General features: G+C 41.8%; 1 protein-coding gene across 4 annotated transcripts in view; it reads right to left on the bottom strand.

Annotated features, from left to right (window-relative positions):
* The window catches only part of HERC2 (HECT and RLD domain containing E3 ubiquitin protein ligase 2), a 229590-nt gene that overhangs the window by 24801 nt on the left and 189261 nt on the right, over window positions 1–15528 (bottom strand). For all 4 annotated transcript variants that reach the window (XM_079925094.1, XM_079925095.1, XM_079925096.1 and 1 more), the window contains 9 exons: window positions 12293–12400; window positions 10613–10744; window positions 10014–10172; window positions 9814–9929; window positions 9093–9218; window positions 8484–8639; window positions 7966–8081; window positions 7666–7864; window positions 1664–1878 (listed from right to left, as the gene is read on the bottom strand). In XM_079925094.1, the coding sequence (XP_079781220.1) occupies window positions 1664–1878; window positions 7666–7864; window positions 7966–8081; window positions 8484–8639; window positions 9093–9218; window positions 9814–9929; window positions 10014–10172; window positions 10613–10744; window positions 12293–12400 (1327 nt within the window). The remainder of the gene's footprint in view (window positions 1–1663; window positions 1879–7665; window positions 7865–7965; window positions 8082–8483; window positions 8640–9092; window positions 9219–9813; window positions 9930–10013; window positions 10173–10612; window positions 10745–12292; window positions 12401–15528) is intronic.

Here is a 15528-nt window from a genome sequence, read left to right as displayed (position 1 = left end):
TTCAATTTTAAATTTTATGAGGAACTTCCACACTGTTTCGCACAGTGGCTGCACCAATTTACATTCCCATCAACAATGTACAAGCGCTCCCTTTTCTCCACACCCTTGCAAGTACTTGTTACCTCTTGTCTTCTTGATGATAGCCATTCTAACACTTGTGAGGTGATATCTTACTGTGGTTTTGATTTGCATTTCCCTGATGATTTAGTGATCTTGAGCAATTTTTCATGTGCCTGTTGGCCATTTGTATGCCTCTTGGAAAAATGCTTATTCAGGTCCTTTGCCCATTTGTTAATTGGGTTATTTGGTTTTTGTTTGCTATTAAGTTGTATGAGTTTCTTATGTATTCTGGATCTTAACCCCCGATCAGTTATAAGATTTGCAAATATTTTCTCTCATTCCATAGTTTGCCTTTTCACTGTGTTGTTTCTTTTGCTGTGAAGAAGCTTTTTAGTTTGATGGAGTCCCACTTGTTTATTTTTGCCTTTGTTGCTTGTGCTTTTGCTGTTATAGCCAAAAAATCATTGCCAAGACCAATGTCAAAGAGCTTTTTCCCTATGTCTTCTTCTAGGAGTTTTATCATTTCAGGTCTTATAGCCAAGTCTTTAATCCATTTTGAGTTAATTTTTGTGAGTAGTGTAAGAGAGTGGTCCAATTTCATTCTTTTGCATTTGAATATCCAATTTTCCCAACACTACTGAAGAGACATGTGCCTGATAATTTCTGACTGGATGAACAACATTGTGAATATTATCTTGCTGGGTGCTTGGTATATTTGTATCCATAAAAACATTCTTGAGCTTTGATCTCTACAACACGGTTAAGTTACCTGTAAACAGTTTAATCCTTTCAGGTCTTGCTTTTTAGTTTTGTTGGTGGGATCAGAAAAACACTTAGTCTATGATTAATTTCTTTCCCCTCTGTTGTGCACCATCACTCTTAGTCCTCTACTCAGTGAATTATGAGGTTTTGGGAGTAGGCACTATCCTCTGCCCTCTGTGAGCTCTGGGAATGTTCCTCCTAATCTTTTTAGGTGGTCTGTTCCTTGGCCTCTCAGATATTCTCCTCACACATGATTGTCAGTATTCACCTCTGGAGATCACTGACCGTACTTTTCTTCCTGTTATCCAATGTCTTTAGGGCTGCTATTTCATGTATTTTGTCTGGTGCTTTAGTTATTTCAGATGCAAAGGGCCCTGTCATTCCAATTTGGCAGGTAGTTCCCGTTACTTTTTAAAAATTTAGTGGGTTTCGTTGCTTTGTTTGAAAAACTATGTCATTTGTGTGTCCCTTTCCCCTACTGCCATTTCCTCTGTATTTACAGTTTTAGCATCTGCATATTAACAAAATGCCAACTGTGATTCAGTGGATGACTCAGGAGGAGGGGAAGGGGACTTGGGGGAAAAGGACAAGATGAAGCTCACCATACTTAGTAATCAGAAATCAAAATTCGGAACTGATTTCCCCCCAGCAGAGGGGTCATGTAGGCAAGCCTAAATAATGTCACATGAACTTATTTCTGCTAAATGAGTCATTAACATTAACTTTGATTAGATTATTACAAATGTTGTCTTAAAAAACAAACTGTCAATACACCATACAAGCATTAACACAAACAAGAAGAGGAAAACATAACATTAAAAATGATGTTTTCACATAATACCTTCTGTTGCCATGCCCCAGCTTCCCATCTTCTGCCTCACCCCAAGAGTAAACTTCTCCTTCTGAAGAGAGGGCAAGACAGTGTTTTCCTCCTGAGTTCACAGCTACTTTCTTAATAAACACATGCTGAATGGATTCAAGTAATGTTGGGGTAGATACCGACTCTGTCCCTCCAATTCCTAGTCTGCCGCCTGCACCATACCCAGTGGCATACAGCTAAGACAAGAAAAAGTAACATAAACATCAGATTTTTATCTAAATATATTTCAGTAAATAATAAACCAATTAGTTCATTTTAGTAATTAATAACCTATATTTTAGTAATTAATAAACCAGATCAATGCTCTAGATTTTTTTACCACAGAAAAATAAAATTAAAAATCACAGGAATGTTTAAGACTTTATTTTTGCTTTATCAGATCTCTAAAAATTAAAGAAAACATTATAATTAATAGAAACCCCAAATTCAGAAAATGTATTTTGAAAACACAGTCTTTTCCCTGGAAGCATTTCTATTTTTGTCTAGAATAGCAACTACAATTAATACCAAGAAAAACAAAAATGATTTAATTAGCTACTATATGCAAATCCCAGATAAATAACACCTACAGAAACACCCATATGAAAATTATACATATACTTAGTACTTCAGCAAGGCAGCATACAAATCACACAGCAGAATATACTACTTTTCTTTCATTCTAAGTGGGTAATTGATTTGGGACATAAAACATCTTTACCATAAAAAAAAAATCAAGATTGCCACTTCCAGATGCATGTCAAACACCCCTCCTATAACAATTTAAATGCTGTTTCACATTGTTTCAAATGCTCTGCTGCATTGACACAACAGTAAGGAAACTTCAAGGACTAAAACAGGAAGTGAAACCAAGAATTCAGATGGATAAATGAATCCAAAGTCAGCCTCCCCTGGGAAGGTTTTAAGGCTCTCGAGTGCACTGGGTGTGGGCAGTGAGGCGCCAAGCCTAAAGGGAGACTCTGTAGAAAGGAGAGGCTCTGAAGTGCTTCCCCTCACTCAGACTGTGAATGAGAACTAAGAAGAAAACAAAGAGAGTTGCCTTTCTCAAAACTTGGGACTGAACGAGAGGGTGGAAAATCTCTCCTGAGAATTCATAACTACAAAAGCTGGTCCTTGAGTTGGTTTTCAGTCTGAATTAATGCTACCTATGGTCCAAATTCCGTAGGTAGAGAATTTAATTTACAATGGCTTAAAGTTGGTAGTACCCAGGGTCACAAATTCTTGTTTGATTAGTGACTTCAAACTAGGCCTCTGACACCACAAACTTCTTAACCAGCACAGGCAGGAGACAACACTATGAAAAAGTGAAAATGTGCTGCCTTCTTCTTTTACTTTCTCTTCATTTAGATACTGCCTGATCCCTCCTCAGTCTTCTGTCTGGAACTCCTCCTCTCAGACACCTTTCATGGAGCTATTTCCCAGCAGTTTTCCATGCTTCAAAATCGTCCCATCCTATCAGAACTTTATTGTTCAGAGTCCCATTTCTGTGAGATACTTAGCTTTCTAAGATGTTAATAGATTCTGATACTTTAGGATATCATCTTTTAAAATGTGTCCATTAAATGCATGGACCCTGTAATAAAATACCTTAGCTGAGAGAAATCAAAAACAAAACAAAACATACAAAAAACAAACAAACAAAAACTAGGCCTCAAAGAATTTCTACATCAAATTTTCCAAGGAAAATGGTCAGCTCATAGTTTTAAAAATTCCCATTATCTAAAAGGAAGGAAGGCACCATGAGAGAGAGTCAGAAGAAAAAAAGCCCAATATTATGTTTAAAGAAATAAAAAGCTTGAAAGTATCCCCAAAGAATAAGAGACCAGAAGGTAACCCAAAACAGAACTTCCAGAAATTAAAAAAAACATAGTTGAAACAAAAAAACCCAGAAGTATTAAACAGAAGATTATAAACAGGTACAGAAATCAGACAACTAGAAAATGGATCTAAGGAAATTATCCAGCATATGGCACAGAAACACAAACAGAAGAGGAAACAGAAAAGAAGAGAGAATTTGGGATAGATCTCCTCACCTGAACGTCGATCAGAACTCAGAGTTTCAGGTACAGATCATACAGAGAATATGGGAGAGGCAATATTTGAAAAAATGTCTGATAATTTACCAGAGTTGTTAAAAGGCCACTTCTCAGAGCCAGGAAGCCCACCCCTCATCCCTCACCACCTGGCAGAAACAAAACAACACAAAAAAGGGCAGGAAAAGTAAAAAGAAACTGACATCTAAATATATTCTAGTGAAACTGTAGATCACTAAAGAAAGACCTTGAAAGCAGCTACAAAGAAAAGATTTATTACCTTCATTTGGGTAAAAATTAATCTGACTGCTGACATCACATTAGCAACAATGAATGCCAAAAACCAGAAGAATAAAACCTTTAATAGGCTGACTGAAAATAATGGTCAACTGAAAGTGTTATACTCTAGAACAGGGCTTGGCAAATCAGGCCCACCACCTGATTTTGCCACACCCATTCATTTACATATTCTCTACAAGCTGCTTTCATAATTGCAACAGAGACCAGACTATATGATTCCCATAGCCAAAAATACTATCCTTTACCTAGAAAAAGGACAAAGCTAAGATATTTTTAAATAAACAACAAAAACAATCAGGGGATTAACCAACAGTAGACCCTCACAAACGGAAACTGAAAATATACACTTAAAGTAGAAGAAAAATGACTGCAGATATAAGATCTGAGACGTACGAAATAATTGGGGACCAAAGATGTGTATAACATTTGGGTAAATCCAGAAAACACACGGTCTATATAAAACAACAATAATAATAATGCCTATCATTCGGGGAGCAGGTTAGCGCCAAAACACAGGATAACAAAGGATCAGCCTTTTTAATTTGAGAGGAGTATAGAAATTTTAGATTTTAAATATACATGTTAAAATCACCAGGGAACAACTGGAAGACAGAATTCTCCAGAAAACAGAAAAAGAGAGCTACACTTCAACCCTTGCTATGAGGCTAGCACGACCTTGATACCTTTGGCGGGTGGCCTCTGACGTGGTTCCCAAGAGTCCCTGCTTGCAGGGATTCCCGCCCCTATGTAATCCCTTCTTGGATGTGGGCTAGACCTAATGACTCTCTTCTAATGGACAGAATACAGCAAGAGGGATGGACTGTCACTTCTGGATTAGCTCACACAAGACTGACTTCTGTCTTGCTCTCATGCTCTCCTGCCCTCTCCCTTGCTTGCTCTGATGAAGCCAGCTGCCACATAGTGAGATAGCAAAGAGCTGAGGGCAACCTTAGCCAATAGGTCATGGGGAGCTGAATTTTCCTCAGGCCAGCCTTGCAGCAACTGCAGCCTGATGAGAGATTCTGGGCTGGAGGCCCAAGCTAAGCCACCCAGGGAAACTGTGAAATAATAAATGTGTATTGTTTTACGCCAACTGTTGTAAGTTAAACAGATAACTAATATACTGGGTTGGCCAAAAGGTTCTTTCGTTTTTTTCCATAAGATGGCTCTAGTAGTGCTTAGTTGTCTTTAACTTCATTTGAAACAATTTTGTTAGACTGTATTGGGACAGCTGTCATTATCAGTGTGCATTAAAAAAAAAAAATCAAAATTGGTGAATTTTTGTGTAGCCATTCTAATACTGAAGATATAGGGGGGAAAAAAGCAACAGTTTTGGCACATTACGCTTTATTATTTCAAGAAAGGTAAAAACGCAACTGAAATGCAAAAAAAAAATTTGTGCACAACATTTGTGCATGTTGCTAATTTGTGTATGGAAAAGGTGCTGTGACTGACTGAACATGTCAAAAGTGGTTTGCAAAGTTTCATGCTGGAGATTTCTTGCTGGATGATGCTCCACAGTCGGGTAGACCAGTTGAAGTTGACAGCGATCAAATCAAGACATTCATTGAGAACAATCAACATTATACCACATGGGAGATAGCCGACACACTCAAAATACCCAAAACAAGCACTGAAAATCATTTGCAGCAGCTTGGCTATGTTAATCACTTTGATGTTTGAGTTCCGCATTAGTTAAGCAAAAAAAAAAAAAAACCTTTTTGACCGTACTTCCACATGTGATTCTCTACTGAAATGTAACAAAAAGTTCTGTTTTTAAAACAAATTGTGTTGGGCGATGAAAAGTGGATACTGTACAATAATGTGGAACGGAAGAGATCATGGGGCAAATGAAATGAAGCACCACCAACCACACCAAGGGCCGGTCTTCATCCAAAGAAGGTGATGTTGTGTATATGGTGGGACTGGAAGAGAATTCTCTATTATGAGCTCCTTCTGGAAAACCGAACGATTAATTCTAACAAGTACCACTCCCAATTAGACCAACTGACAGCAGGACTCAAAAAAAGCGTCCAGAATTAGTCAACAGAAAACGCATAATCTTCCATCAGGATAACGTAAGACCACATGTTTGTTTGATGACCAGGCAAAAACTGTTACAGCTTGGCTGGGAAGTTCTGATTCATACGCCGTATTCACCAGACACTGCACCTTCAGATTTCCATTTATTTTGGTTTTTACAAAATTCTCTTAATGGAAAAAATGTCAATTCCCTGAATACTGTAAAAGACACCTGGAACAGTTCTTTGCTCAAAAAGGTAAAAAGTTTTGGGAAGACAGAATCATGAAGTTGCCCCAAAAATGGCAGAAGGCAGTGGAACAAAACAGTGAATACGTTGTTCAATAAAGTTCTTTGTGAAAATGAAAAATGTGTCTCTTATTTTTAACCTAAAAACCGAAGGAACTTTTTGGCCAACCCAATAGTACCATAACCGGACATGGAGTGGGTAAGACAAGAATATTATGATGATTGCACTCATGATCCTGGATCTCCCCAAAATCCCAAACACAAACCAAAAAAATATAAAACAGAACCTGACCAAGTAAGGTTTTTCCAAAGAATACAAGACTATCTGATATAAGGAAAACAATTAATCCAATTCACTATGTTAATCCACTAAAGGAGAAAAACATCTCTTTGATTATTTTTTAAACATAGGAAGAATGTTTGACCAAAGTCAGTACCTATTCCTAAATAGAAAAAAGAAGGGAACTTCCTTAATCTGATACAGGGCATCTACCAAAACCCCACAGTAAGTGTGTAAAGGATTCCATCATAGTGCTTCCTTTGCAGCCTGGATCAAGCCAAGAATAGGCCCACTACCACCCCTGTTTAATACTGTACTGCAGCACCCACCAGGCTGATGAGCTTCATTTCTCCCCTGCACAGGAGAAAAGTAAAAGTAAAAGACAGGTGAACTGGAAAGGAAGGAACAAAATTTATTTACAGAACATGGCTTTATAAAGAAGATACACAACAGTTTGAGATACTAAGAAAGAAAAGAGTATAATAAGGTCACTAGACATAATGTCAGTATATAAATACTAACGATTTCCATGTATCAGTAGCAATTAATTTTTTAAAAGATAGCATTGTGGGGCTTCCCTGGTGGCGCAGTGGTTGAGTGTCTGCCTGCCGATGCAGGGGACACGGGTTCGTGCCCCGGTCCGGGAAGATCCCACATGCTGCGGAGCGGCTGGGCCCGTGAGCCATGGCCGCTGAGCCTGCGCGTCCGGAGCCTGTGCTCCGCAACGGGAGAGGCCACAACAGTGAGAGGCCCGCGTACCGCAAAAAAAAAAGATAGCATTATGATAGCAAACAAAAAGGAATACATACGTTTAACGAACTGATATGCAAACAATTATAACACGCTTTTTTATGTATGCTGCATCTCAAAATAAAAAATTCTAAAACCACAGAACACATTAAAGATTAAACAGAGATACTTTAGAACGATAAATGCTTCCAGCACACCATAAGCACTGTGTACATAATCTTGAGATACTGTTTTAGCACAGAATCGTTATACATGCTGTGAACCAAACAAATGCCCTCCAGCCACAGCTGTCTCAGTTTCAGTGTATGACACAGGAAATGCACCTTCTTACCTTCCCATCAGCTGTCACTGCAAAGAGCGTCTGCTCTCCTCCAATTAACTGCACGGGTCTGAGAGCTGCAAGGGCTTCACATGGAGTGGGGACTTTAACTTTTGCACCTTCGATGCCCCCAAGCTGACCCCTATGATTATGACCCCAACCATAAATTGTTCCACTGCCGCCAGCAGAAAGAGTCCAGTCATCTGGTCGCCTGTAACAAACATTAAGAGAACAATTGACATGGGAAAGAACTGCACGAGAAGCACCATTCTCTCACAGACAACATTATTTCTTATTTCTGATATAGTAAACCTGTTCATCCACTGCACAAGTTGTTCATCTTGCTCTCTTCTAAAAATGCCGTGGCTCTCATGGAGAACATCCATGTTTTCGCCGTCTGCCATTAATTCACGAATTTTCTTAGCCACCTGGAGAACATTATTATGAGATTATACATCAAACACTCATCTCTCAAGAATAAAACAAATAATACTAAGGTAAGAAGACAGGAGAGGAGGTCTCCCCACCCAAGAATATGAGGGAATGCCAACATCAACATTGTGACTTTACAGTTAATAAGTAAAATCAACATGATTATATCACGTTGAAGATATTTTAAAATGTCTAGACAGTATCATTATATCTTTACTAAAAATAAACTTTAACTGAAATTTACAGTATCAGTTTATTCATTTTCACCTATGTGCTTTTTTCTTTATGATATTCCTTGGCAAGAGAAGTGTTACTGTGTCTCATAATATTGGCATCTTTTTACACTATAAAGAAAACACTGTGCATCCCAAAAGTGGTTCCAAAATAACTTGCAATACCTCATCGAGAAACAGACGGGGCAGTGGTGTTCTCTTGTCCAGGGCCACAGCAACACGGGAGGCCATGCAGTACCTTCGGAACCAAGCCCACTTGTGTGTCTCAGCACAGCAAGGGAGAGTGTCTAATTCCAGGTCACAAGCAAGAGCTACTAGTACCTGCAGCCACCACAAATTAACAACACAGGGACACTCAGAGACACGGCTGACATTCCACTTCACCAACACTGCCTGCCAAAGACAGCCCCCACGCAGGCTCCCTGGGGGTCCTCCTTCAGAATTCCTCATGCCAGGCTGACTGCCACGTGCCCAGCAAGGGTCTTAGCATCACCAGTGATGTGGATTATTCCTACCCAGTGACTAGCAATGCACCTGACAACAGGACCTCAGATCAGACCACTGCTACAACACTTGCCACCTAAACCAAGGCATCTGAAAGCACACTGATACTTAAAGTACAAGGGCTTAGATCACACAGTTAACTCCTGAAAATCTTTCATATTCAACTTCAGCAATAGCTACACCTGTCCTCGGGGATGCCTGATACTTGATGCACTGCACTTGATGGCTCTCTGTGGCTCTCTCATCACTTCAGAACAAGTCAAGTATTACCTTGAAGAATGGGCTGTGGAGCAGTTGTTTGCCACCTCTCACGATAGGATCTTCATATTCAAACTGCCTTTGCAAAGCTTCTGGAAGGCCTTTCACCAGAGCAGCAAGAGCACTGCCTGAAAAACTCTTCAGAAAACAACCAAATTATAACCTATCCCAGGAAACCAAATGCAGGGGAGTCGAGTGTTTTGTTCCTGTGAGTCAAATGTTTTATTACATTGATACTGTTCTCCCCTAAAACATGTGATTGATACTTTCAAATAGGAAAAAATCTAAAAGGACATGATGAACACGAAAATAAAAAAGAACATGAAAATTCACCTCAAAATGTTTGGTCTTAATTTCAGCACAGCAACTCCCAGGGAACCAGAAAGGAACTTTCTGGCCTACAAACCTCCATCTCCAACATGGTTAAGATCAAGAATTCTTTTCATAGTAACTATTTCATCCAGCAAAACAAAGGGGGTGTGGTGAGTCAGACTCGTAAAGTCCAACAGACAATCCTATTCTCACAGCCTGAGAATAGGGCTGTTCTTAAAATCTAAGCCCAGCCTGAACTCAATAAAGTAGCAATATAAGGGAGTCTGGATGCAAGAAAAGCTGTCTATTCCTATGTGAAACTTCCCAACTCTTCTCGGTGATTTAGAAGTTTACATTATTAAAGCAACGCTTTAGTCCCAAAGGGTCACACGACTAGAAACTGTAACGTGATGTTTCGTACCAAAGCTCTCGTTTCCCCATCATCTCCAAGTAGCCTGTTTATGTTAATTGATTGCCCAAATTCAGTTGTAAGAAGCTTCCTTAATCTTTGAAGGGCCCACATTCTGTGACTGGCAGCTGAAATGAGAAGGCAGAAAATGTCAGAGGATGATCATTTTTCTCACGGAGTGAGACAGACCTGACAACGGAGGTGCCATTTACCTAAGGCACTCAGCTGTGCGCACGCTGCCAGAGAGGCTGCAAGGCGGGGGATGATGCTTCTGTTTGAGGCAAGGTTGAGCCGGAAGTCCAAGAGACAGGTTACTAAGTCCATGGACGGACAGGAGAGGACACAGCGATCAGAAAGGAGGTCTTTAGGCCCTGAAAAAAGAGCACTATAAATGTCCCCTTGCTGGACAGAGCGAGAGCTACCCCACAAGGAGACGTGGACAGATTCAACCAACAATGAGTGGGCCCCATCCCCCTGGATGCCACGGTTAGAGGGGCGCCCGGGGTGCTGCCACTGTCTTGCACATAACTACGTTCTATACACTGACATTTTACCTGAAAAATCAAATGGCTTAAGAACTGCAACCAGCAACAGCTGGGAAACTTTGGGTGAGGATGGAAGGCTAACGCCCAACAGGCAGACAGCTGAAGCAGCTCACTGCAGTTCTGATCTTTGCCACGGCGGGGCCTTGGGCAGTGCTGTCTCCCAACACCACAGGAGAAGGTGGACCACAAAGTACTAAATGAACACGACATGTGTGTTTCCCTCGCGTGGGTCATCAAGCCTTGGTGGCCATAAGCCTCCTCCTCACCTGCAGCTGGCATGATGGGGTAGACTGTGAAGCGCCAGCCCCATCCATTCACAGACCCGTCACTGATGAACTTCCACTTCAACTCATCCCCCGGGATGCGCAGCTCGCTGGACCAGTCAGACCACTCCCGGCCTGGAGGACAGAAGCACACTGGGGTTGGGTTCACCCGTCATCAGATCAACATCAACTTCTTTAGATACAAAGCAAAGTCATTCATGCCACATCTGAAGAATAGCTGGCTCCTCCAGCCCACTCCCCATGTGCGTTCACACCATGCCCTTCGACTCACACTGTAGCAAGCAGTTGGGAAGTGGAGGGCAGGCAGGCACTGCTCCAATAGAGACACTCACACACAACCACGATGCTGTGTGAGAGGCCCGCAGAGACAGCCCATGCTCACACCCAGGGTCGGGGCCGCAGGGAGGTCTCTTGGGGAAGGTCTGATATAATGGTTGTTACCCAGGCAACAAAACAGAAAAGCCCCGGTTCTTCCCCAAAGAGGGTGCAAATGTTCAAAGGCACAGGGGGCACCCCTGCGGCACAGGGGCAGCTCAGCAAGGAAGAGCCACCCTCAAGGGAGAGTGGAGCAGCCCAGCCAGAGCCCGGGGCCTGGGGTGCCACGGAGAGGAGCTAGAGAGACAGGCGTGTGGCGTGCTACCCCAGCCAGGCTTCTACTTCGAAGTGCCGTCGGTCAGCGGCGTGGCGGCAGCCTGGAGGGAATCTTGTCGGAAGCATAGAAACCAGGGGGAACATCTCACAACACTGAAAACTACATCGACATTTGTCAAACTGCCAGAAAAAAATCCACACTCATCTGTGACACCACTTCATCCGAAGTAACGTTTTGTGAGTAAAATTCTACTGGGTCACAGCCAGGCCCATCGTTTACATTCGGTCTGTGGCTGCCTTCACTACAAAGGCAGAGGGGAGTAGTTATGTCAGGAAACGTCTGCTGACCCTTGCTCCAGGTGAAGGATAAAGAAGTCTGAAGAGATCTACGTGTGCGCGCGCGCGCGCGCACACACACACACACACACACACACACACACACACACCCCACCCCACCCCCCCCCGCGCACTGATGATTCTAAAAAGCCCAGTGAAGAGCGTGTTAACAAGCCCCTAGACAGAGTGATCTGCTCTTGCTCAGCCTCATGTTGAGCATGAGGTCGCTCAACCTCCTGAAGCACATCAGCAGAGCAGAGAGAGGCCCAAAGGAGACACCTCTCACCCACTCCAGTGCTGTCTACCACACGCACAGAACACTTCCTCCGTGTGCAACCCAAGTCCTCACTGCAATCAATTAAAACCCAAAAGCCTTTAAAGCCTTGTAGTATGTCAACACTTACCTGGCACGAGCCCGGCACTACCACACACCTTACAGCACCGTCTCCACTGACTGGCTGAGACTGGGCCCCAGGCGGCCTGTGCTCCCAACAAGGACCCGTGCTCACACTAGTCACCCAGTAATCCCACCCATCAGTGGCTAGGGGCAAACATCACTTGAATAATTATCTTACTGAAAGTACTGGGAAGAGGCAGATAAAACCTACTGTATTTTGCAGCTGGATCACTTATGGTCCCTTCCTTAAGTCTTACATGAGAACGAAGCAGTAGTAATGTTCTGTTTAGTAATGCTAATGGTTCCATTCTACAAAGCAAGCTCAACTGGCTTCCCACCTGACCGCACGGAGACAATCCTGTTGACACCGTCCATGACTGTGAGAGGGTCGTGGCGCCTCTCTGTGGAGCACTGCCGGTCAAACTCCACCCTGAGTCCTTCTGCGCCTGGAGGACAAGCGAGCACAAAACACAAAGTAACAACTCCCACTCAACATACCACAGACAAGGCCAAAAGCCACACAGAAGCAGTGAGACTAAAATGATGTGTAACAGCTAATGAAAAGCAAAACTCAGGAAGAACTAACCTCAAAAAATAAGAACCTAAGACTGAGCACCCCTCTCTCCCACCCTGCCTCCCACAAAAGAATTCACCTGGGATGGAAACGCCAGAAGACATTCTCACTTGGCCAACTGGTTTTGTGGTCTCACTTCTGGGCACATTTTCATGCTGCAGCCCCAGCTGTGAGACCACGCTTTATTATCCCGCCCACCCCCATATTTAAAAAGCCATATAAAATCACATGCATCAAGCATTTAGCATTAGATCCAGAGTCTTCTCTGGGACAAATTAGCTTACAAAAGAATCAGTAAAGGGTAGGACTGGGTTATGGTGGAGGGAAGAGGGTGGCAAAATAACTATAAAACCACTCAAAATGATAAAAAAAAAAACAAAACAGTGATTCCAGGGCTCTTCAAATCAATTAACGGCAAGCAACAAATTGAGAAGTGATTATTTATGGAAAAACCTGCCAAACTTGGGTAGGGAGAGTGAGAACCTGTGGTGTCCTCGCCTGGGGCTGCTCTACGCAAGCTGGGGCACAGCTCTACCAGGGTGGGACTCCACCTCCTGGGGCTTTTTGCTCACTGTGTAGAGCAGGGGAAGTGCCCGGGCAGAGATTCTGGAAGTCAGAGAGTAGGGAGGGCAACTGAGGACACACAGAAAAACTTGCATCTTTGCTGGCCCGGGGACAGGGGTGTGGCTGGGGGGTGCCAGACCTGAGAACTAGCCAGAACTCTAACAGGAAGATCCTGGAAGTCAGAGAGCAAAGAAGCGCTCAATGAGGACGTCATTGAGGCCTGGATGACGCGAGGCACGTGTACTCAGGAAAACGGAAAGAGCTGGGCGCACACACACGCACAGGGAAGACTGCCAAAACACTGACTTCCATGCCCTCCTTGCTCCCACCCACACAGAGATCCACCCGCAGAAGGGAACTCAGCAGGCTTGAGCGCCAAACCAAGCAGACATAGAGCAGACCCTAGAAGTCAGGCTAGAAAACAAAAATCAAAATAGAAAAGTGAGCAGGGATCCCAGTGGATATGTGATGTGGGGGAGAGATTTCAGAGAGTAATTCCAGGCATGTTACAAAACAAACACACAAAACCACCAAAGAAACCCAGTGACAATTACACATCTTAAAAAAAAGTCAGAATCCAGGTGACACAATACAATCTAAATGTCCAGTTTTCAATAAAAAACAATGGGATGTGCAAAACCCTGAAAAGTGTGAGCCATACTCAGGAAGAAAATCAGGCAACAGAAGCTGACCCCGATGGCCAGGTGCTGAACTGAGTAGACAACAACGTCAAAGCAGCTGTAATAAATATGTTCAAGGAGTTCAAGAAAACCAGAGAAAACATGATCACAAAGGAAAATATGATAACAATGACTCGAAGAAAAAAGTACTAAGAGGAATTCTGGGGGTGGAAAAAGTACAATGACCGAAATGAAACATTCACCAGCTGGACAAAACAGCAGATTTGAAATGGCAGAAAAAAAGAATCATTATACAACTTGAAGACTGTGTAATTTCTATTACTCTAACTAGAGAACAGAAGAAAAAAGATTGAAGATAAATAAAGTCTCATAAACCTGGGAGACAACATCAAGCATACAAACATATGCATAATGGGAATCCCAACCCCCCCAAAAAAGAGGGAAGAGGTTAACAGGGGGGCAGAAAAAGTACTTGAACAGAGATAGCCCCAAATCTCCAGTCTGATGAAAAACATTAATCCACAGTTCCAAAAATTAATAACCCCAAGTAGGAAAACACAAAGAGATCCCCACCCAGACACATTATACTGAAACTGTTGAAAACTAAAGACATGGAGAAAATCAGGAAAGCAAGAGCAAAAGACACATAACATATAGGGGTATAAAATACAGTTAACTCTGACTTCTCTTGAGAAACAATGAACACAAGAAGCCAGTGGGATGACAAATTTAAAGTGATATGAGAGAAAAATGCCTATCAACTAAGAATTCTATCTCCAGCAAAACTATCCTTCAAAAGCGAAGGCAAAATAAAAACATTCCCAAATACACACATACTGAGAGAATCCACTGCCAGCAGACATGATTTAGAAAAACCACTTAAAGTATTTCAGGATGAAATAAAATGATACTGGATAGTAACTTGAATCCACAGGAAGAAATAAAGAGCACTAAAAATGGGAAAGACATGGATTGAGAAATAAGGTTTTTTTTCTCCTTTTCTTAATATTTTTACACGGTGAAAGACTGTATAAGGGAGAGCTTAGGAAACTATAGTCCACTGGAGAAATTTGTCCCACTCACCATTTTTACATAGCCTGTGAGCTAAGAACAGTCTGTACATTTTTTAATAGTTGGAAAAAATTCAAAATAATATTTTGTGACATATGAAAGTTGGCCAATCCCTGGCACAATGCGATAATTATTAAATCACATACATATATTTGTAATACATATAGTTACAAATATGTTGTACAGGTCTGCAACATATACAGATACAGTATATACAACACTAACAGCAAAAATGAAGGAAGAGGAAATAGAACTATAATGAAGCAAAGTTGCTGCATTTTACCAGAACTAAAACATTAACCTGACCTAGACTGTGATAAATTATGTATTTTAATCCTCAGAGCAAACACCAATAAAAGTGGTTTAAAATCAACAGAGGAATTTAAATGGTACACTAAAGAAAATTTTGTTTAATATAAAACCAAGCACTGAAGGAGGAACAAAAAAGGACACAAGACACAAAGAACACACACAGCGAAATGGCAGATGTAAATCCAACCACATTGTCTATAACTAACTGTCTTCCTAATCCAGATGTAAATCCAACCACATCTATAATTACATTAGATATGAATGGCCTAAGCATCTCAATCAAAAGGCAAAGACTGTAAGGATGGTCCTTAAATATGTTCCAGGTTTAGGCCATTTGTCTTGCTTTGTACTTGCCATCTGCCTTTTCATACCCATGAAAAAGAAAACCGAAGCAAGGATGCAAAGAAATACT

The sequence above is a fragment of the Stenella coeruleoalba genome, assembly GCF_951394435.1.
Source record: "Stenella coeruleoalba genome assembly, chromosome: 6".
NCBI classification, from domain to species: domain Eukaryota; kingdom Metazoa; phylum Chordata; class Mammalia; order Artiodactyla; family Delphinidae; genus Stenella; species Stenella coeruleoalba.
The sequence above is the reverse complement of the archived record's forward strand: the minus strand, read 5'-3'. Positions and strand labels throughout refer to the sequence as shown.